The sequence below is a fragment of the Oncorhynchus keta genome, chromosome 28 (assembly GCF_023373465.1).
Source record: "Oncorhynchus keta strain PuntledgeMale-10-30-2019 chromosome 28, Oket_V2, whole genome shotgun sequence".
In the NCBI taxonomy this organism is placed as follows: Eukaryota; Metazoa; Chordata; class Actinopteri; order Salmoniformes; family Salmonidae; genus Oncorhynchus; species Oncorhynchus keta.
The window spans coordinates 69535999-69558160 of NC_068448.1; the positions used below are offsets into that span (position 1 = coordinate 69535999).

The following is a 22162-nucleotide window of genomic DNA, read 5'->3' on the forward strand; positions in this document are numbered from 1 at the left end:
CCCCTTGGGTTGTGCCGTGGCTGAGATCTTTGTGGGCTATACTCATCCTTGTCTCAGGATGGTAAGTTGGTGGTTGAAGATATCCCTCTCGTGGTGTGGGGGCTGTGCTTTGGCAAAGTGGGTGGGGTTATATCCTTCCTGTTTGGCCCTGTCCGGGGGTGTCATCGGATGGGGCCACAGTGTCTCCTGACCCCTCCTGTCTCAGCCTCCAGTATTTATGCTGCAGTAGTTTATGTGTCGGGGGGCTAGGGTCAGTTTGTTATATCTGGAGTACTTCTCCTGTCCTATCCGGTGTCCTGTGTGAATTTAAGTATGCTCTCTCTAATTCTCTCTTTCTCTCTCTCGGAGGACCTGCGCACCTAGGACCATGCCTCAGGACTACCGGGCATGATGACTCCTTGCTGTCCCCAGTCCACCTGGCTGTGCTGCTGATCCAGTTTCAATTGTTCTGCCTGTGATTATTATTATTTGACCATGCTGGTCATTTATGAACATTTGAACATCTTGGCCATGTTCTGTTATAATCTCCACCCAGCACAGCCAGAAGAGGACTGGCCACCCCACATAGCCTAGTTCCTCTCTAGGTTTCTTCCTAGGTGTTGGCCTTTCCAGGGAGTTTTTCCTAGCCACCATGCTTCTACACCTGCATTGCTTGCTGTTTGAGGTTTTAGGCTGGGTTTCTGTACAGCACTTTGAGATATCAGCTTATGTACGAAGGGCTATATAAATAAATTTGATTTGATTTTGATTCATGCACAAAGTAGATGTCCTAACCGACTTGCCAAAACTATAGTTTGTTAAAAATACATTTGTGGAGTGGTTGAAAAACGAGTTTTAATGACTCCAACCTAAGTGTATGTAAACTTCCGACTTCAACTGTAAATCCCTGCATCCACTCAACCTAAGATTGTTAGCCCCTTTCAACCAGTCTCTGTTGCCAACTAATGCCAAGTGCATTAGGTGTAACACTGGTGTAGCTGGACAACAACACAACAGAGTCATAATAAAAGTATCACTTTATACAGTATATCGATCAATGGATTACTTTTATTGGCACCTCTCTCTGCATGCAAGTAATATAATCTAACATACCCTGTTAGTGCTTAGGTTTATGTGGGCTAAAAACACCCCCTAAGATATCTAATTTATGTAACCCTGAAAGATGACTGAATTTAAAAAAAAAATAACATTGTGTTAATTTAGAAGATCACCATCAAAGACAAGGTAACTAGGACATCTGGGCCGTTAACTCCATTTAGCCAATGGCACAGCTCCCACTAATCCCATCATGAGCAGAAAAAGGGTAGGGCTCACGAGAACGAGAGGACTGCTGATGCAGGGCTCCACAAGGCAACCATTTTACTCATATATGCAGCTAAATATTTTGTTGTGTGACCTGAAATTAATTTAGAAGCACAAGTCTGCCTTGAAAAATGTGGATTCTAGCTATACTGCATCAAATATTCTTCATTGTGCTCCTAAATTTCCTTGTGCGCCTACATTTTTCAACTTAGGCGCACACGTACTCATTGTAAAAAAAGGTCCGCTTTAGAAGTGGAAAGATGGAGATGGGCGACTCACGCCTAACTACCTCATCTGTCTGCACTCACAAAAATAATTTAAAAAATCAATGGTCATTTCCATAGACTCCAGTGTGGAACTTTTGAGTGATAACTAGAAAATTACAATGGGCCAACTTCGTAATGAGAAATGGATCGATATCTGGCACAGTTCTGTGGGTGTTATGCCTCGTTGTTGGCCAACAAACCCTCTGTAATTAAGAAGTACACTCTCAACCCTTAATACCTCTTCAGTTTCACTTTTGTGCTCCTTGGAAGATTATTTATTACAAATAACTCCTTGTTCAACTGGATTCCAAAGCAATGCATCTGTATATTCTAATGTGAATTCGATAATTCCAGAAACAAATGACTTTTTATAATTCAATATGTAATGATAGTATTGAAAGAGACCGATAATAGGCCTGGGGCATTTTCAAATAATTTAATTGATAAAAGTTCAATATGTGCTTTCAGCAGATGAAGACTTTGCTTGGTGATCTTTCTTTGGACAACAGCAGTTCATACATATTCATTACGAGAGGCTAATAATTTCTGTTTTTGTGTGTGCCAGCTGAGAGACAAAATTTAACTTTTATTATCTCATTATAACATTGTAATTAGGGAGAAAAAAGGGCCTTCTAAGCTTTGAGATCTTTGCAGATGGGAAGATTAGCGTAGCTCTAAAATGACTCAAACTAAGTCAGCTAATTACAACTTTGGAGTTCACACAGGAGTGCATGGCTGTCTGATGTTAAAAGATAATGCTTTAAATCCACTATTTGAATAATGATACTTTATGTGTACGTGGGCCCTCTCAATAGTATTGGATAATATTATATCAGTCAAATGTACTGTGTGAATGTGTATAAGCAAAAATGTTTCTGTATAACAAGTCAATGTCTGTCACCCTGCACTTTTCTGACTTGAGCTCTGGGCACACAAATGTAAAACTATGGCTAATCACAGGTAGAACTCTATGCAAAACATGTCCTCGACAGGAGTGAACTGAAGATTCCATGTGTTATTTCATCATTTTGATGTATTCACTACTATTCTACAATGTAGAAAATAGTTCAAATAAAGAAAACTCTGAAATGAGTAGGTGTGTCCAAACTTTTGACTAGTACTGTACGTCCAGCAGTGACAACGAGTCAATATGCTCAGAAAAACACTACCAGCCAGTTTCATCACAGCGCAGGGAATTTCTGATCCGACACCGTGCCTTCTACATATTTCTGACCTGACAACCTACCTTCTGCATATTTATGACCAGACAACTAAATACTGCAAACAAGCACAAATTCAGATTAGGCCTATACCCATTTACTATAAAAGGTTATATCATACAATTAAATCAATAGGATGGAAAATGCAAGGACATCTTCACAGAGCACAACAAATAATTTTCACCAGTTTAAAGTACAGTAGCTTGCCTCAATACATGCTGGTACATATTACAATGGGGACCTCTGGTGGTTGTTTCTGTTGGTCAGTGAAATACATTCAGCACCCCTAGGACACACAATGTCTATTCAACAGGGTTCAGGGCACTATTGGGTGGAAGATATTCTTAAAGGGCAGACAATGCAGGACAGGTAGAGATGAGAATGATGAAGGTGTAATGATATCCACTATTTGATAAGCAAGTGATGGGAGTGTGGAAGAGAAATGATGAGGGAACATGCTGATCGACACAAAAGGTCACGTCAGCTGAGCTCTGTCAAAACAGGAGGTGAGGCCCCTGGACAAAATGTCACAGTGGATCTGAGGAGATGCCATGTCTTCTGATGAAGGTCATGCAAATGAAATAGTCAGCTCTACTACTTAAATTGTTACTATCTAACAAGTTTAATGAGTCCAACCAATGCTCAGCTCTACAGAATAAGGCCTAAATCTATCAGACTTAAAGGTCTCTGCCGCCTATCCACAATTGCCAGTGCAACATAATTGAACACGCTACTCACAGTCACTTGGGAGAATATCATGACACTTTCAAAAGCCAATGCATTTTATTTCATACAGTCAATATATGATTGGATAGGTCATAGTAGCAAAATGGTGTAAACTCTTCCTGGTCAATCAAAATTGTAGGTGGAGCTTATAACATATTGCTGTTCCCTCATCATTTCTCTTCAACTATGACATACAAAACAAGAAAAAAAATCCTGAAAATCACATTGTAGGATTTTTTATGAATTTATTTGCAAATTATGGTGTCTGTGAGTATAACAAAACCCTGAGGAAAATCAAACCAGGAAGTGGCTTCTATTTTGAAAACTCCCATGTTCCATAGGCTCCCTTTGCTCCATTTAAAGGCATATCAAACAGATTCCTTTTCCTATCGCTTCCTCAAGGCGTCAACAGTCTTCAGACATAGTTTCAGGCTTTTATTTTTTTTAATGAGCCAGAAAGATAACATCGCGTCAAGTGGTCGCATGAGTTTTGCTCGCGCAACAGAGTTTGGACAGCCATTGCTTTTATCAAGACATTTGCGGTTGATAGCGGTTGATATCTTGTTGATTATATATTTTAAAAACAATCTGAGGATTGATTATAAAAAACGTTTGACATGTTTCTGTGGACATTACGGAAACTATTTGGAATTTGTCTGCGTTGTCGTGACCGCTCTTTCCTGTGGATTTCTGAACATAACGCGCCAAACAAACGGAGGTATTTTGGATATAATTATAATCTTTATGGAACAAAAGGAACATTTATTGTGTAACTGGGGGTCTCATGAGTGAAAATATCTGAAGATCATCAAAGGTAAACAATTAATTTGATTGCTTTTCTGATTTTCATGACCAAGCTACTTGATGCTAAGTGTACTTAATGTTTTGTTGAGCATTCGATAAACTTACACAAACGCTTGGATTGCTTTTGCTGTAAAGCACATTTTCAAAATCTGACACGACAGGTGGATTATTAACAAAAGGCTAAGCTGTGTTTTCCTACATTGCACTTGTGATTTCATGAATAAATATATTTTTAGTAATATTAATTGAATGTAGCGCTATGCAATTCAGCGGTTGTTGATGACAATTAACATTGCAGCCATAACAAGTTGTCTTTGCTAAATTCCCAAATCTAGCCCTCAAACCATCACGATCACCTAATAATACCCAGTTTACAATTGGCTCATTCATCCCCCTCCTCTCCCCTGTAACTATTCCCCAGGTCATTGCTGCAAATGAGAATGTGTTCTCAGTCAACTTACCTGGTAAAATAACGGATCAATAAATTTGTCAAATGGCAGCCAAGCATTGATCATCATGTCACCAGAATAATGCCCTCGATAATTATTGGAAAGGAGCATCAAGCACGCCACTGTGTACTTTCACCACCCTGTGAAGTTTATCATAACTTATTTAATCTGTAGCCTAATGAACTGCATGCTTTCCCGAGTCCTAGTGGGACAACTAGGCTTGGCACAATTATCGTATAATTGTGTTACCGACAATTATGGACAATAACGGTGAACTAAAAGTTTGCATGACAATGAATCGATACCCAAAATTCCACAATCTGTGAAGAAACACACAACATATCACGTGACCAAGTTTACTTTCGATATGATGGTTATTAATACCAATATTTGCACAGAAAGGCATTTCATCATTTTTTCATAAAGGCATAATTACTTTAACAGACACAAAAAGATCCCCTCATGTCGAACAAACCAATTGTCTGTTAAGATTTATAATATAGTACCAGCATTTCCTGTTTCCATCAGCCCGGTCGTGACTATTTTCATGCGTCAGGTACTTTTTCCGCATTAAATGGTTGAACGGAAACCTGGTTAGTGTCTTTAAACAACTGGTAAAGTGTCTGTACACAAACAATACATAAAATAAACCACCTGTTGGCTGATCTTTGCAATTACACCATCAAACAATACACCAGAAAATGTCTGATCTCACCAGCCTGTAAAAACGGAATTCTGCTCCTCTGAATGGTTTGTGCGTTGTCAAAAAGAGTTTCAGAAATTCAATGCATATAAAATGCTCACAAGATGTCAGAGTAAATTTTCGATTAAATAACTTAATTTTTGCCGAAGTATAGTCACTTCAAATGTTTGTGATGTATATAAGGCATCGACATTATGGCTGCGTGCACACAGACAGCCCAATTCTGATATTTTTCCACTAATTGGTCTTCTGACCCATCGCATCATGTCTTTTCCCAGATCTTTTTCAGAGCTGATCTGATTGGTCAAAAGACCAATTAGTGAAAAAAATATCAGAATTGGGCTGCCTGTGTAAACACAGCCTAAGTGATGCAAACCACACATTTGCATAGATTTTTTGTTAGTCAAATCATGTCAATGTCTTGTTACTTAAGAAATATGTTATTTGGGGTCTCCTTGGACAGTCCTAATCACTACATGTTTTCATGCAAGGAGAACTGGGTCCAGTTTTCTAAGGGTTAAAGTACACCACAAAGTAAGCACAACACAATCCCTTCTCTAAGGAACAGAACAGCTAATTAATAAAACATTTTATCATATTTCCAGGTGTTCCTACAATCGTCAAAGTTAAGCATGTCATAAGATAATGACCTGCAATGAGATGTGTTTCCTTTAAAGCACATATGTCAGAGTCAAGGCCCGCGGGCCACATCCGGCCCGCGAGAAGGTTTTTTACGGCCCCTGGGATGATCTTGATTTATTATTAGAACCGGCCCGCAGACCGCAGCAAGCCGGCAGCCCGCAGATCTTTTACACGCACCAATACTACATTTCCCACAATGCAACGGTGACGCACCGAGCAGTAGGCTGCTTCATTTCAATATTTATTGGCACAGCAGTTGTCAGCATCACAGTAAAATTAACTTTCAGATACCCATCAAAAATGGCAAAACGGAAGGTGGACACTGAGAACCGGGGTTTCAAACAAGGTGGGAGTCGGAGTATTTGTTCACGGAGGTAGCTGGAAAACCTGTGTGTCTTCTGTGTGGAGAAAGTGTGGCGGTACTGAAAGAGTATAATCTGAGACGACATTATGAAACGAAACACGCGGACAAAAACAAGAATATGGACATGGAACAAAGGCTACAAAAGGCAGAGGAATTAAAACGAGGCCTCAAATCTCGACAGGCTCTGTTCAAAAAAGCCAAATCACAAGGCCAGGCTGCTGTCAAGGCCAGTTTTATTTTGGCAGAAGAGATCGCTAAATCAGCCCGGCCATTTACGGAGGGGGATTTCATCAAAAACTGCATGATTAAAGTTTGTGACGAAGTTTGCCCAGAAAAAGGCAACTCTTTTTAAATGTGAGTCTGAGCAGAAACACCATTGCCGAGAGAGTAGACCAGTTGTCCATCAATCTAAAAGAGCAGCTTGTGAAAAAGGGAAAAGATTTCATTGCATATTCCTTGGCTGTGGATGAGAGCACCGACATTTCTGACATTGCCCAGTTGTCAATTTTCATCCGCGGAGTGGACTCCAGCCTAAGCGTGACAGAGGAGTTTTTGGCTTTACGTCCTATGCATGGCACAACTACGGGGCATGATTTGTATGAAGAGGTGTCAAGATGTGTAAATGAGATGGAGCTGCCTTGGGAAAAACTCGTGGGTTTGACAACCGACGGAGCAATGTGTGGACACAGGAGCGGACTGGTGGCGAAGATACGGGAAAAGATGCAAGAGGAAAACGCGACAGGTGAGCTGACAGCTTATCATTGTATCATACACCAGGAAGCGTTGTGCGGTAAAGCCTTGAAAATGGAGCATGTAATGAGCATCATCACGCGCACAGTTAACTTTATCAGAGCCAAAGGTTTGAATCACCGCCAGTTCAAGGCATTTCTGACGGAGTTAGAAACGGAGCATGGTGATTTGCCTTATCACACAGAGGTGCGATGGCTAAGCCAGGGAAAGGTGCTTCAAAGATGTTTCGAGCTTCGTGAGGAGATTTGTCTGTTCTTGGACAGCAAAGGGAAAGACACAACACAACTCCGAGACGAAATGTTTCTGTGTGAAATGGCTTTTCTGTGTGACATTACGAGTCATCTGAATGCAATGAACTTGCAGCTGCAGGGTCGGGATCGTGTCATCTCTGATATGTACAGTACAGTGAAGGCATTTAAAACCAAACTGACTCTGTGGGAGACGCAGATGCGGAAAGAAAATTTGAGCCACTTTCCCAGCTGCCAGACCATGAAAGAGAAGCTCTCTACCAGTGCGTTCCCGAGCGCACAGTTGGCTGATAAAATAGGTATGCTTGCCGCTGACTTTCGACGCCGATTTGCTGACTTTGAAGCACAAAAAGCAGGTTGGAACTGCTCGGTAACCCATTTGCTGTTGACGTGGAAAGCTCACCACCAAACCTCCAAATGGAGTTGATTGACCTCCAATGCAATGATGCACTGAGGGCAAAATATGCGGCAGTGGGTGCTGCGGAGTTCGCCCGTTTCCTCCCGACACAATGCCCCAGCTGCGCATCCAGGCTGCTCAAACGTTGTCTATGTTTGGCAGCACATACCTGTGTGAACAACTGTTTTCTTTGATGAACTTGAACAAAACATCACACAGAAGTCGACTTACTGCTGAACACCTCCACTCAATTCTGAGGATTTCCTCAGCTCAGAGCCTTACCCCGAACATTGATGAACTTGTGGAAAAGATGGGACACCACCAAGTATCACCCTCAACCTCAAACAAGTGAACATTACTGTGCAATCACATATTTAGAGTTTTTACTCAGTTCAAGTTTAAAAGTTAAAGTTTAATATTTGTTTTCACTGCATGTTACTTCTCCTTAAACAAAGTGTTGTTTTTGATTAATAGATTTTTGCACTTTATTTTATTGTATTTCAATCCAATTATATTTTAAAAATATTTCAGTTGAGTGGATGATAGAAAATTGCTATTATTGTTTTTTTCTTTGAAGTAAATTTAGCCCACTTTTGCTAAAATAGAAAATATAGGCTACTGATGGTGCCTTGAATACCGGTTTCTTTCATTTAATGTTCATGTTATGGGGATTTTTATATAAAGGAAATTTGTCTTTTGTGTCTGTTGAAAATTAAAGATTACTGACAGAGCCATAAGAAAATATTGCTTTATTTATCTGATCATATTGGAATATATTTGTTAGGTTTTCAGTAGGTTCAATTAGGTTCACTAGACTATATGCGTCATTTAAAAATGTTTCAATGAACATTCGAACAGTCCGGCCCTCGGCTTGTAGCTACATTTTTATTTGGCCCTCCGTCCATTTGACTTTGACACCCCTGCTTTAAAGAGTCTTACAAACTCAGCGGTCCTACTGCAATCAGTGTATCTTTCATCTCGGATCAATCTGTGGCTTTCAACAGTCTGAAAATAGAATGGCTACAGAGAGATTGACCAAACAGAAAGCCTCCAGAGCTTTGGAGTTTTAAATAGACATAATAGGAATCAAAACAATCTGAGTACCATTAACATATGATACCGTGGGCTAAGATAGATACTGTTGGCTGACGACAGTCGTGTCTGGAGAGGGATAGTCAGCTCTTATTCCCCTCCTGCTGGAATAAGTTAATGTGAATCCTGTGTGTTGACATTGTAGCATATGTGGAGGGAGTTGGAGGGGCCCCTTCTCACCCAAGCGTCTGCCCCCCCTAATGGTCTCATTAAGCACAGACTTAATCAGCTGCCCTTCCCCTTCTCCACCCCATACACCATCCTTCTTTCTCTCCTCTCCCTTTCCCTTGTGACTCAGTCCCACAGACCCATAATGTGGGTCACAAGCTGGAGAAAAATATCTGTAGAGATAGCATATAATGAAAACATTAGGCTACTAGGAAATCACTGCATCAGAAAACTCTCAATGCAAAGAACATTTCAAAACATGAAAAACAACAGATGACTAAAGTTGTTAGCCTACTTTACAAAGAGAATGGCTGCAGGTAGGTAGAATAGCAAGGCCAGGTGATTGCACACATTTACTGTTACTGATGAAGGGTATGGAGAGTGCTTAAGGGTTTTTATTTGCATCAAGGAGACTTAATATTCACGCTAGTAAAATAATACAAGTGCACTAGTCTACAACAATTTTACACTTCAGTAATGACAGTTAACAAGCTCAACAGTGACAAGATAAGCAGAAATAAGCAAGAAATGTCACTTGGAGGCTTTACACATTACGCATGGATGCATCAGATCAATAAACATCTTAATGAATGCTGCAGCAAACCAGGGGACAAAAGAGCTTGCATGGCCGCATGACTTGCATCGTAACATACAATCTATAAAAAAACAGCCATTAATTGCAAAGGCCGCTCAAATAAGTAACTCATGCGAAGCACCATTATCTAACGAGGTTGTCGTTATCCAATATCCATTTTAAACCGTCACAGTAGGGGTTTTACAGACAGATTATTTCACTTATAATTCACTGTATCACAATTCCAGTGGGTCAGAAGTGTACATACACTAAGTTGACTGTGCCTTTAAACAGCTTGGAAAATTCCAGAAAATGATGTCATGGCTTTAGAAGCTTCTAATAGGCTAATTGACATAATTTGAGATAATTGAAGGTGTACTTGTCGATGTATTTCAAGGCCTATCTTCAAACTCAGTGCCTCTTTCCTTGACATCGTGGGAAGATCCAAATAAATCAGCCAAGACCTCAGAAAAAAATTGTAGACCTCCACAAGTCTGGTTCATCCTTGGGAGCAATTTCCAAACTCCTAAAGGTACCACGTTCATCTGTACAAACAATAGTATGCAAGTATAAACACCATTGGACCACGTAGCCGTCATACCGCTCAGGAAGGAGACGCATTCTGTCTCCGAAAGATGAACGTACTTTGGTGCGAAAAGTGCAAATGAATCCAAGAACAACAGCAAAGGAACTTGTGAAGATGCTGGAGGAAACAGGTACAAAAGTATCTATATCCACAGTAAAACGAGTCCTATATCGACATAACCTTAAAGGCTGCTCAGCAAGGAAGAAGCCCTTGCTCCAAAACCGCCATTAAAAATCAAGACTATGGTTTGCAACTGCACATGGGGACAAAGATCATACTTTTTGGAGAAATGTCCTCTGGTCTGATGAAACAAAAATAGAACTGACCTAAGACAGGGAATTTTTACTAGGGTTAAATGTCAGGAATTATATATATGTGGTATCCCACGAGGTCTACCCCGGGGGATGGTAATAGAGGGGAGGTACGTGAGGAGACGTTGACTCCCTATGCTCGGAATATGGGAGCTGGGCACCCCGACACAGACAGCTCTAAGTGGAGGTAATTAGAGTTAAGTGTCAACCAGCCGGGCAGGCCAAATAAAAGGAGCCCGGTGGCACACCGCGAGAGGGAACGGGGAGAGACTGACACCAAGCGAAAGAAGAGAAGAAGGACAGAGCCAAATCTCAGTGATTTTCTTTGTTATGTTTATTTTCTGTCTTAGTAAAGTTGTTTTTGCGGACTAAAACCTCCCTGTCTCTGTGTCAATCTCTGCACGCTCAACCCAACACCCCACGGTTTACAACAATATATACAGTTGAAGTCGGAAGTTTACAGTTTACCTTAGCCAAATACATTTAAACTCAGTTTTTCACAATTCCTGACATTTAATCCTAGTAAAAATCCCCTGTCTTCGGTCAATTAGGATCACCACTTTATTTTAAGAATGTGAAATGTCAGAATAGTAGAGAGAATGATTTATTTCAGCTTTTATTTCTTTCATCACATTCCCAGTGGGTCAGAAGTTTACATACACTCAATTAGTATTTAGTAGCATTTCCTTTAAAATGATTTAACTTGGGTCAAAAGTTTCGGGCAGCCTTCCACAAGCTTCCCACAATAAGTTGGGTAAATTTTGGCCAATTACTCCGATAGAGCTGGTGTAACTGAGTCAGGTTTGTAGGCCTGGAAACTGTCTCTCATGAGGACTGGCTCTCTCATCGTCAACAGTGAAGAGGTGACTCCAGGATGCTGGCCTTCTAGGCAGAGTTGCAAAGAAAAAGCCATATCTCAGGCCAATAAAAAGAAAAGATTAAGATGGGCAAAAGAACACAGACACTGGACAGAGGAACTCTGCCTAGAAGGCCAGCATCCCAGAGTTGCCTCTTCACTGTTGACGTTGAGACTGGTGTTTTGCGGGTACTATTTAATGAAGGTTCCAGTTGAGGACTTGTGAGGTGTCTGTTTATCAATCTAGACACTAATGTACTTGTCCTCTTGCTCAGTTGTGCACCGGGGCCTCCCACTCCTCTTTCTATTCTGGATAGAGCCAGTTTGAGCTGTTCTGTGAAGGGAGTAGTTCACAGTGTTGTACGAGATCTTCAGTTTCTTGGCAATTTCTTGCCTGGAATAGCCTTAATTTCTCAGAACAAGAATAGACTGACGAGTTTCAGAAGAAAGTGCTTTGTTTCTGGCCATTTTGAGCCTGTAATCGAGCCCACAAATGCTAACGCTCTAGATACTCAACTAGTCTAAAGGGCAGTTTTATTGCTTCTTTAATCAGACAACAGTTTTCAGCTATGCTAACATAATTGCAAAAGGGTTTTCTAATGATCAATTAGCCTTTTAAAATGATAAATTGGATTAGTGTGCCATTGATGGTTGCTGATAATGGGCCTCTGTAAGCCTATGTAGATATTCCATTAAAAATCATCAGTTTCCAGCTACAATAGTCATTTACAACTAACTAGGTCTACACTGTATTTCTGATCAACTTAATGTTATTATATATATATATATATACACACACACACACACAGTGGATTCGGAAAGTATTCAGACCCTTTGACGTTTCCACATATTATGTGGAGCAAAAACCAAGCCTTGAAGTCGAAGGAATTGTCCGTAGAGCTACGAGACAGGATTGTGTCGAGGCACAGATCTGGAGAAGGGTTCCAAAAAATGTCTGCAGCATTGAAGGTCCCCAAGAACACAGTGGCCTCCGTCATTCTTAAATGGAAGAAGTTTGGAACCACTAAGACTCCTCCTAGAGCTGGCTGACCAGGCAAACTGAGCAATCGGGGGAGAAGGGCCTTGGTCAGCAAGATGACCAAGAACCTGATGGTCACTTTGACAGAGCTCCAGAATTCATCTGTAGAGATGGGAGAAACTTAAAGAAGAACAACCATCTCAGCAGCACTCCACCAATCAGGCCTTTGTGGTAGAGTGGCCAGATGGAAGCCACTCCTCAGTAAAAAGGCACATGACAGCCCGTTTGGAGTTTGCCAGAAGGCACCTAAAGACTCTCAGACCATGATAAACAAGCTTCCCTGGTCTGATGAAACCAAGATTAAACTCTTTCCCCTGCATGCCAAGAGTCACATCTGGCGGAAACCTGGCACCATACCTACGGTGAAGCATGGTGGTGACAACATTATGCTTTGGGGATGTTTTTCAGTGGCAGGGACTGACAGACTAGTCAGGATCGAGGGAAAGATGAATGAAGCAAAGTACAGAGAGTTTGACGAAAACCTGCTCCAGAGTGCTCAGGACCTCAGACAGGAGCAAAGGTTCACCTTCCAACAGAACAATGACCTTAAGCAAACAGACAAGACAACACAGGAGTGGCTTTGGGGCAAATGTATTTTTATTTTACCTTTATTTAACTAGGCAAGTCAGTTAAGAACAAATTATTATTTTCAATGACGGCCTAGGAACAGTGGGTTAACTGCCTATTCAGGGGCAGAACGACAGATTTGTACCTTGTCAGCTTGGGGGTTTGAACGTGCAACCTTCCGGTTACTAGTCCAACGCTCTAACCACTAGGCTACCTTGAGTGGCCCAGCCAGAGCCCGGACTTGAACCCGATCTAACATCTCTGGAGAGACCTGAAAATAACTGTGATGCGATACTCCCCATCCAACCTGAAAAAGCTTGAGAGGATCTACAGAGAAGGAGAGAAGCTCCCCAAATACTGGTGTGCCAAGCTTGTAGCGAATCAGAGTCAAGGCTGTAATCGCCGCCAAAGGTGCTTCAACAAAGAACTGAGTAAAAGGTATGAATACTTATGTATATGTGATATTTTACATTTTTTCTTTTTAATATATTTGCAAAAATGTCTAAAAACCTGTTTCTTTAACATTATGGGGTATTGTGTGTAATACTTTCCGAATGCACTGCATGTACATTAGATGGGAATTTCAGTACTTCTGTATAACATTTCCTACAAGTTTCCTCGTGGTTCTTTTTAAAGTAATGTTCTCAAAATGTTCAGAGAATGTTAAATAACAACATTCTTCTATGGGAATTTCAGTACTTCCACATAATGTTTTATACAGGTTTCCTTGTGGTTCTTTTTAAAATCATGTTCTCAGAATGTTCAGAGTACGTTAAGAAACAACTTTCTTCTGTTGAAATTTCAGTAAAACATTTTCTGCAGGTTTCCCCATGGTTCTATTTAAAGTCCTGTAATGTTCAAAGAAAGTTATAAGAATGTTATTTAAAAACATATACATTCCCTTCTCAGCAACAACACATTTCTTATCTATCCTCTACCTTATTAAGTGTGTTTAGGTGTGTTGGCCGTTCCCACTAGGCCACACCTGACCTTAATGAGTGCTTGTTTCCTTTGCAGTTAACCCAAAATAAGCTAGCAGTTTTATTGAAAATCTAATTGAAACATGTTCCCAGTGGTGTAAAGCGCTTAAGTAAAAATACTATATAGTTACTTAACTAGTTTTAACTAATACTTAATTTCTTACGGTATAGGGGACGGTTGCGTCCCACTTGGGGAAAAAAACAGGGAAAATGCAGCGCGGCAAATTCAAAATATTATGTAAAAATCAAACTATCATTAAATCACTCATGTAAGATACTCAATTAATGCTACACTCGTTGTGAATCCAGCCAACATGTCAGATTTTTAAAAGGCTTTTCGGCGAAAGCATAAGAAGCTATTATCTGATGACAGCACAATATCAACAAAGAGAGCTGCATATTTCAACCCTGCAGGCGCTACACAAAACGCTGAAATAAAATATAAAACATGCATTACCTTTGACGAGCTTCTTTTGTTGGCACTCCAATATGTCCCATAAACATCACAATTGGTTCTTTTGTTCGATTAATTCCGTCCATATATATCCAAATGTCCGTTTATTTGAAGCGTTTGATCCAGAAAAAAACAGCTTCCAAAAAACACAACGTCACTACAAAATATTTCAAAAGTTGCCTATAAACTGTGCCAAAATAATTCAAACTACTTTTGTAATTCAACTTTAGGTATTTTTAAACATTAATAATCGATCAAATTGTAGACGGCGCAATCTGTTTTCAAGACTGGTGACATCCAGTAGAAGCGGTAGGAACTGAAAACAGGTTCCTAAGAAATGTTCCATGGCAATGACAACTCAGGGAACAGTCAGAAGCAACAAAAAAAACAATTCTGAACAGTTAGTCCTCTGGGTTTTGCCTGCTACATAACTTCTGTTATACTCACAGACATGATTCAAACAGTTTTAGAAATGTCAGAGTGTTTTCTATCCACATCTACTAATAATATGCATATCTTATATTCCTGGCATGAGTAGCAGGAAGTTGAAATTGGGCACGCTATTTATCCAAAAGTGAAAATGCTGCCCCCTATACCTTAACAGGTTAACTAATACTTAACTAGTTTTGGGGGGTATTAATATGTTTGACAACTGTTACTTTTACTTCACTAAATTCCTAAAGAAATGCATGTACTTTTTACTCCATACATTTTCCCTGACACCAAAAAGTACTTGTTACATTTTGAATGCTTAACAGGACAGAACATGGTCCAATTCACACACTTATCAAGAGAACATCCATGGTCACCCTTACTCCTCTGATCTGGCAGACTCACTAAACACAAATGCTTAATTTGTAAATTATGTCTGAGTGTTGGAGTGTGCCACTGTCTATATGTTAAAAAAAAATATAATAATACTAAAGTATTATTTGACTGGGTGACTTTCACTTTTACTTGAGTCATTTTCTATTAAGGTATCTTTACTTTTACGCAAGCATGGCAATTAGATACAGTTTCCACCACGGGTGTTACTTACTTACCTACAAATACCCATAGTTTCTGTTTTCAGAACGTTAATAAAATCTCCCAGAAAAACTTTCAGGGAACCATAGTAAAACGTTCTCAGAAACTTCCTGCAACTTAAAACATTTAAATTCTCAGAAAAGGCGACATTAAGTTATTTTTTACCTATCAGGAAACGTATGGCTTCATTCCCAGAACTAATGGAAAACCAAAAACGTTCCCACAACTTCCAAGGTGCCAAATGTGCTAGCTGGTAGTTATCCCCGCAACAAAACAAGCAGTAAAGTGCTAGCATAGGGAAATATAGAAACAACGTCACATTCTCAGTTCAGTTGGTGGTTGATTATTTGATAGCCTACATCGCAAAACCCCAAACCCGCTTCCAATAATTTAACAAAGACTTACCTTTCCTGCTTTAGAACACCTCCGGTATGTCTGTGTTACTCCTGCGGTTTGGTTCATGGTTGACAAGTAAAACTCCTGTGAAATGAAAGAGAAGCTGTTGTCTAAAAAGTAACGTTAGGCTACAAGTTGGAGGTAATTTTCACTGTGGACAATTCAGGTAATTAAAACATACTATACCTACAGTAGATATAGGCTGATTGGCCGCTTTAGGTTATCTCCCTAAATTGGCGTCTCCTTGGTTTGAAAAAGTTTTCGGTATAGCCTAAGCTAGTAAGTTATTTCGTTTCAGAGACAAAGTTTTCCCAAATGTATTCCACAATATTTACAGGAGTGGTTAGACAACCTTGCGCAGTTGTTAAAAACAGCTCAAGCGTTTCTTTGGCGGCAAAAGCTCCCTCTACGTCTTTCGTTGGAAACAAACTCCATCCAATAGCCTATCAAGCCAACAAATATAACGAAAACCACAATATGGCTTTACTTTCCTATGTTTATCCTTGTAGAGCTGGAATTATTTATATACTCCACTTTTCATTTGACGAAATGAGATCCCAAACTTAGATGCCTGGAATATCATCATGTGCAGGTCTGCACCTGAAGCGGACGCGCATGAAAAGTGCTATACAAATGTTTTTTAAAAATTAGTTACCTGCGTGACCCTTTATATAGGCTACAGTCAATGGTGTGACCGCTATACGAAAATATCATCGAAGAAGGATGGACGTTGTGCTGACACCAGCCTTGGTTTGTAACGCATGGGCTGGGAAATGCTACTGTCTATACTTTTCCATTCTACTCGCTGTTCTGTCGAGAGGTGGCACGCGAAACTACGGTATAAACCGGAGGGGACAGATTACTGCGCTGCTGATGTAGCCTATAGTAATGATAGACATTCCATGTATAAGGAAGTCTACTATTGTGTTTGTAACCACATATGTAGGCTACGTACTGTATCTCGACAAACGTAGTAATTTGGAAACTGTACTGTCTTAAATGGTTGCACACCAATGACAACCGTTTTTTACCAATGTATTTGTAAAAATAAAAAATAAAAAAACATGTCCGTTTCCGTTTAGTGGTGATAGTAATGGTATTTGTATTGTAAGCCTAGCATCCCAGCAATCTTAGAAGTGTTAAAACAAATAGATATAGTTTGAATGGGAACTCATGAGTGACCTTTTTTGCCTCTTGCCTTCTGATTGGCATAGTGTAGATGAGCTGAGGGGAATCTATTATAAGGCATATCTGAAATCTCCAGTGATTAATTAATTAATGGGATGCTATGTTAGAGCATAACAATAGCAATGAAGTGTAACGAATGTTGGAAGGAAAGAATGTTGGACTACTGAGAAGTAACTAATAAAGGGTCAGGACAGGTGTGCCGCTGTTGCTGTCACTCACGTCTGTCAGCAACCCAGCCAGAGCATTCCATGCTTGCCAATGAGTCATTCATTATTAAGCATTAGACCAGAGTAAGAGCATGGTTCTTGCAACGCCAGGGTTCTGGGTTCGATTGCCATGGGGGACCAGTATGAAAATGTATGCACTCTGGATACCAGCGTCTGCTGAATGACTAAAGTTACATTTTAAATAATTGAAACGCAATGTTATATCTGCTCTCCTGGCACTAGTACGCTCTATTTTCATCTGGAGCATTTCAGAAAGGAAAGTTCTGTGTTTTGTATTGGACTATACCATGGATTTTATATGAGCAAAGCCACATTTCAAAACTCTCCCTGTCTTGTGAGAACCCAGATAAGTTACACAGTGAGCCCTTGGAGCTACTTTTCAGAAAGGAAGAGGAGAGCGTGTTGACAGCCAAGGGCAGGGAGACTTAGGGCAGGCACACACACATCACCCATAAGCCTCGCTGTCATCGCCAGGGACACATGCATGAGCATCAGAATATCCTAATCCTTTTCTTCACATTTGACACAGAGCATGAAAACACCATTTTCATTTTCATGAATGAGAAGTTTTAAAAGTATGTAAGTTAACTGAGGTTAAATCAGCATAACATCAGACAAGTATCCCAGGTCACACTGAGAAGCTGGATTTTAACTGCATTTGAACAGCCTCCCACTCTGCCCGCCGAGGATTTTCATTCTAGACAGGATCTCAACCCTCCTACCATTAACACACTATTGATTGCTGAGTTCATGATGTTTTTCCTGTGTGCAGAATTTACTGTCAAATCAGCAGGTGCTGTATGGAACCAATTAATCAGACGAGAGGACCAATCTATTCCCAAATAACAGCATCTATACATTTTGGCTAAATTCCAAACTATCTTAAAAAGGCTATGTTGAGACTCCAGGGATTGTGAACACCTGTTTTAGACAGATTTGCACCAACAAACGTCCCCACAAGATTTCCAGGCCATAGTAAACCAAGAGGTTACACAAATAGTATCACGAACTGACTCTACATGCATTTGCTAAATACTTTAGATAGCAGTAGACGGCTGATTTCTTTTGAAAACACTTTTCATTAGGATCACACTCATTTTGTTTATCTCATTTCCTTCCTTGCAGTCTTTTCTAAAGGTTTCTTTCAAGGGAAGGTAAGCACTTTTTTCCGCATCATTATCTTCTCAAATGTGTGATCTCTGATCCACACTAAATTTGAGAGACACATTTTTTTTGGAAGGCAGAAGATCTAGGTTCCTTTTGAATTTGACACTTGATGAAAACTTTGGGCCAAACTTTTCACTTGAAACTGACTTTCTGAAGTAGCTTCTGCTGGAGCAACTGCCACTGTCACTTCTCCAAATGTCTTTCCTGCATCTGGGAATTGACTCGACATCCAAATCTGGACCCTGGGCAGCAGCCATAGAACTAGCTTTCAGGCCAAAAACAGTGTTTTCCTCATAATGATGATATTGACTGTCAGAATCTAAAATCATATTATAAAAAATGTTATTTCCTAGAGCTACAATATCTCTCTGAAAATATAATATAGGTCTATTGAGACCAAACATTCAAAAGTGCATAACCGATCAGGAAATACAAAAATAAGTGGATGAAGTTTTAAAAGCCAAAAGTTAAATTCAGTAAACATGGGACGTTTGTGTAAAGGACACCTAATTCCCCAAAGTCCCTGTACTGTATCTGCACAGCAGAGATTGTCTTGATTTGCTAACCTTTAGGTAAGCAAGTCCTTGGATAATTCTCTGCGCTTTTCACTCCTATATTGGGAATGTTAATGCGAATCTCCTCTCACTATGTCCCTGTAACCAGATGATGGATTTATGCATAATAATGCTTCCTGGGTATAATCTCATTTTAGAGCCTGGTCTTGTCCCTGATAGTATTAGAATGTTATTTCAGAGACTTTTTCTGTTCCTCCAAACTCTCTAGACTCTCTAAGTTGATGTGAAAGACTTGGATTTTTTGTAACAACAACATCTCATGAGGTTGATTTGGAAATGTACTAAGACAAGTTATTGTGTAGCAATGGTATGTGTGAACAAGCTGGCTAGTGAGTGCTAGGAACCATTGTGCAGTGACTTCACCTGCACTGTGACTTGAAGTATTGTTACCCCCAAGTTACCCCAGTCATGGTATTGTAAGGGCAATGGTTAACATGATGCCTCGACACACACACACACACACACACACACACACACACACACACACACACACACACACACACACACACACACACACACACACACACACACACATACAAACATTATGTAGGAAGAAAGATGCCCATATGGAATTGAGAGAAGCCACTTGTTGGCTCCAGTTTGACATTTTGTCAGGGTGCATGTTTGCATTAGAATCTTCAACAAAGGTGTGTCCTTCTGATTCGGAACAGATGGCAGGTGATCCTTACAACCTGCACCACTTATGGCAGAATATAGTACCAGATGCTGGGTGGGAGAATCCCCATTCGCAAAGCTGTTTTCTGCATCCCTCTACCTCTGGTTGCACAGCAACCTACAGGATGGCCAAATAATCCTGAACCTCTTTGCCAACTGCTTTGCATGTATATTTAGCCAGTCCCAGGATGGGACCTGAGTGGATGTGTGCACTGCATGTATGTTTTTATGCTTGACATCCAGACAATGCTGGAACACTCAGGGTATGCAAACCACATGCAAATCTCAAGTCATCTACAAGTAACTGCCAAAATAAAGGAAACACCAACATAAAGTAGCCTAATTGGGTGTTGTGCCACCACAAGCAGCCAGAACAGCTTCAATGCACCTTGGCATAGATTCTACAAGTGTCTGGAACTTTACTGGAGGGATGCGACACCATTCTTCCATGAGAAATTCCATTGTGTGGTGTTTTGTTGATTGTGGTGGAACAACGCTCCGCTCCAGAATCTCCCACAAGTGTTCAATTGAGTTGAGAATTGGTGAATAAGAAACCCAACACACACACACACTTTAAACTCCCGATGCTCCTTTGAGAACCCTCTTTCAAAGTCACTGAGATCTCTTCTTCTAGCCATGGTACCCAAAATAATGGCAACCAGGCATTTTTATACATGACCCTAAGCATGATGGGATGTTAATTGCTTAATTAACTAAGGAACCACACCTATGTGGAAGCACCTGCTTTTAATATGCTTTGTATTCCTCATTTACTCAAGTGTTTCCTTTATTTTGGCAGTTACCTTTATATGATCCGCCTTATTAAGCAGTACTGTCAAGCTTAGCCTCATATAAAAGGCAAGCAATGCAGCTTTGTAGCAATTACATACTAATAAAACCATTATAGGGTATGATAAGGGTGTATGCCAAAGCAGATAACATTTTTATTAGTTTCATTATTTTTGTCAGTCATTCAAGTTTTCAATCACAACTCAAAGTACATACAGTACACTTTGCAGAAAATTAAGTATTTTACATGCAAGTGAAAATCCTCATCTCTGCTCTAAATGTAAAATATTGTCCTTTAAGAGTTATAATGATATCCTCATGAAACAGGACTTATTTCACATTATATATTCATATACTTTATTTCAGATAGTTTTACATAGATAGTGGCAATCTGATCTCATTTGTAGTCAATAAGTAATAATATATAATTCTACTTTAAATGAAGATGTTCCATTTGTTAGTATCAAAACGGTTCAGTTGATTTATAAAACAACTTGGCATTAATTAGTATTGGATACAGTATCTGCTGCTAGAGAATGGTGGTGACTGGAGAGTGAGTGATATGGAGATGCTCAGACTGCCAGGCCCCAATACCACAACATATGGAAATAAGGTATGTGATCTTATTCCGATCAGGCGTCTGGCATACAAAGGAGAAGAAGAACCCCATTCTCCTCTCAGTGAGAGTTTGTGCAAAGCTATTTCACTGCAATTTCCGCAGCAAAGATGAAGGCTTTGCAGCAAACCAAGTCCAAAAATGAATGACTTTAGAGGTCATTATATTTGTTCATTCAATTTTGGGCTACCACCACCCAGTGATGATAGTGTGGAGGCAATAAACAACTGATGCAAATTATAATGTTTTGATTCTGCATTAGCAATCCATGAGTTGTTTTTTGGGCCGATTTACAGAAGTTATCAAAGTCAACCTTCCGACTTATAAGTGTGTTATTGTGGCCATGGTAATGCTCAGTAATGGCATCCATTGCAGAAGGTTGTAACTCGTATCAAAAAGGGATTTCTATTTTCAATTTAGTTCACTGCTGAGTTGTGGAACACTTGTTTCAGTCTGATTTCACTTCATGCAATGAGGGTTAAACTCAAATTCAACTAAATTATTAAAATGTTTTGCTATGTTATAATAGGTTGACCTACCTTGTTGTATGTTTTTAATGTACAGAAATACACAATATGATCAAAAGTATGTGAACACCTTCTTGTCAAACATCTCATTCCAAAATGATGGGCATTAATATGTGGTGAGTTGGTCCTCCCTTTGCTGCTATAACATCCTCCACTCTTCTGGGAAGGCTTTCCACTAGATGTTGGAACATTGCTGCTGGAACTTGCTTGCATTTAGCTACAAGAGCATTAGTGAGGTCGGGCACTAATGTTGGGTGATTAGGCCTGGCTCGCAGTCGGTGTTCCAATTAATCCCAACGGTGAGACAGGGTTGATGAAGTGAAATGTCATTGTATGCCGGGCTCTGTGCATGCCAGTCAAGTTCTTCCACATCGATCTCGACAAACCATTTCTGTACTTCGCTTTGGGCACTGTGGTATTGTAATGCTGAAACAGGAAAGGGCCTTCCCCAAACTGTAGCCACAAAGTGGGAAGCACA

The 22162-nt window shown here is 40.1% G+C and overlaps 1 protein-coding gene across 3 annotated transcripts in view; it reads right to left on the reverse strand.

Moving 5' to 3' along the window:
- dpp6a (dipeptidyl-peptidase 6a) overlaps positions 1-16810 on the reverse strand; it is a 352637-nt gene extending 335827 nt beyond the window's left edge. The window contains exons 1-2 of one of the 3 annotated variants that reach the window (XM_052483753.1): positions 16576-16809; positions 15930-16004 (exon numbers count right to left, since the gene is read on the reverse strand). In XM_052483753.1, the coding sequence (XP_052339713.1) occupies positions 15930-15986 (57 nt within the window). In that variant the 5' untranslated portion in view covers positions 15987-16004; positions 16576-16809. Of the gene's footprint in view, positions 1-15929; positions 16005-16110 lie in introns of all 3 variants that reach the window. The other 2 variants (XM_052483752.1, XM_052483757.1) reach the window with 2 other exon arrangements.
- Positions 16811-22162: the final 5352 nt, after the last annotated feature.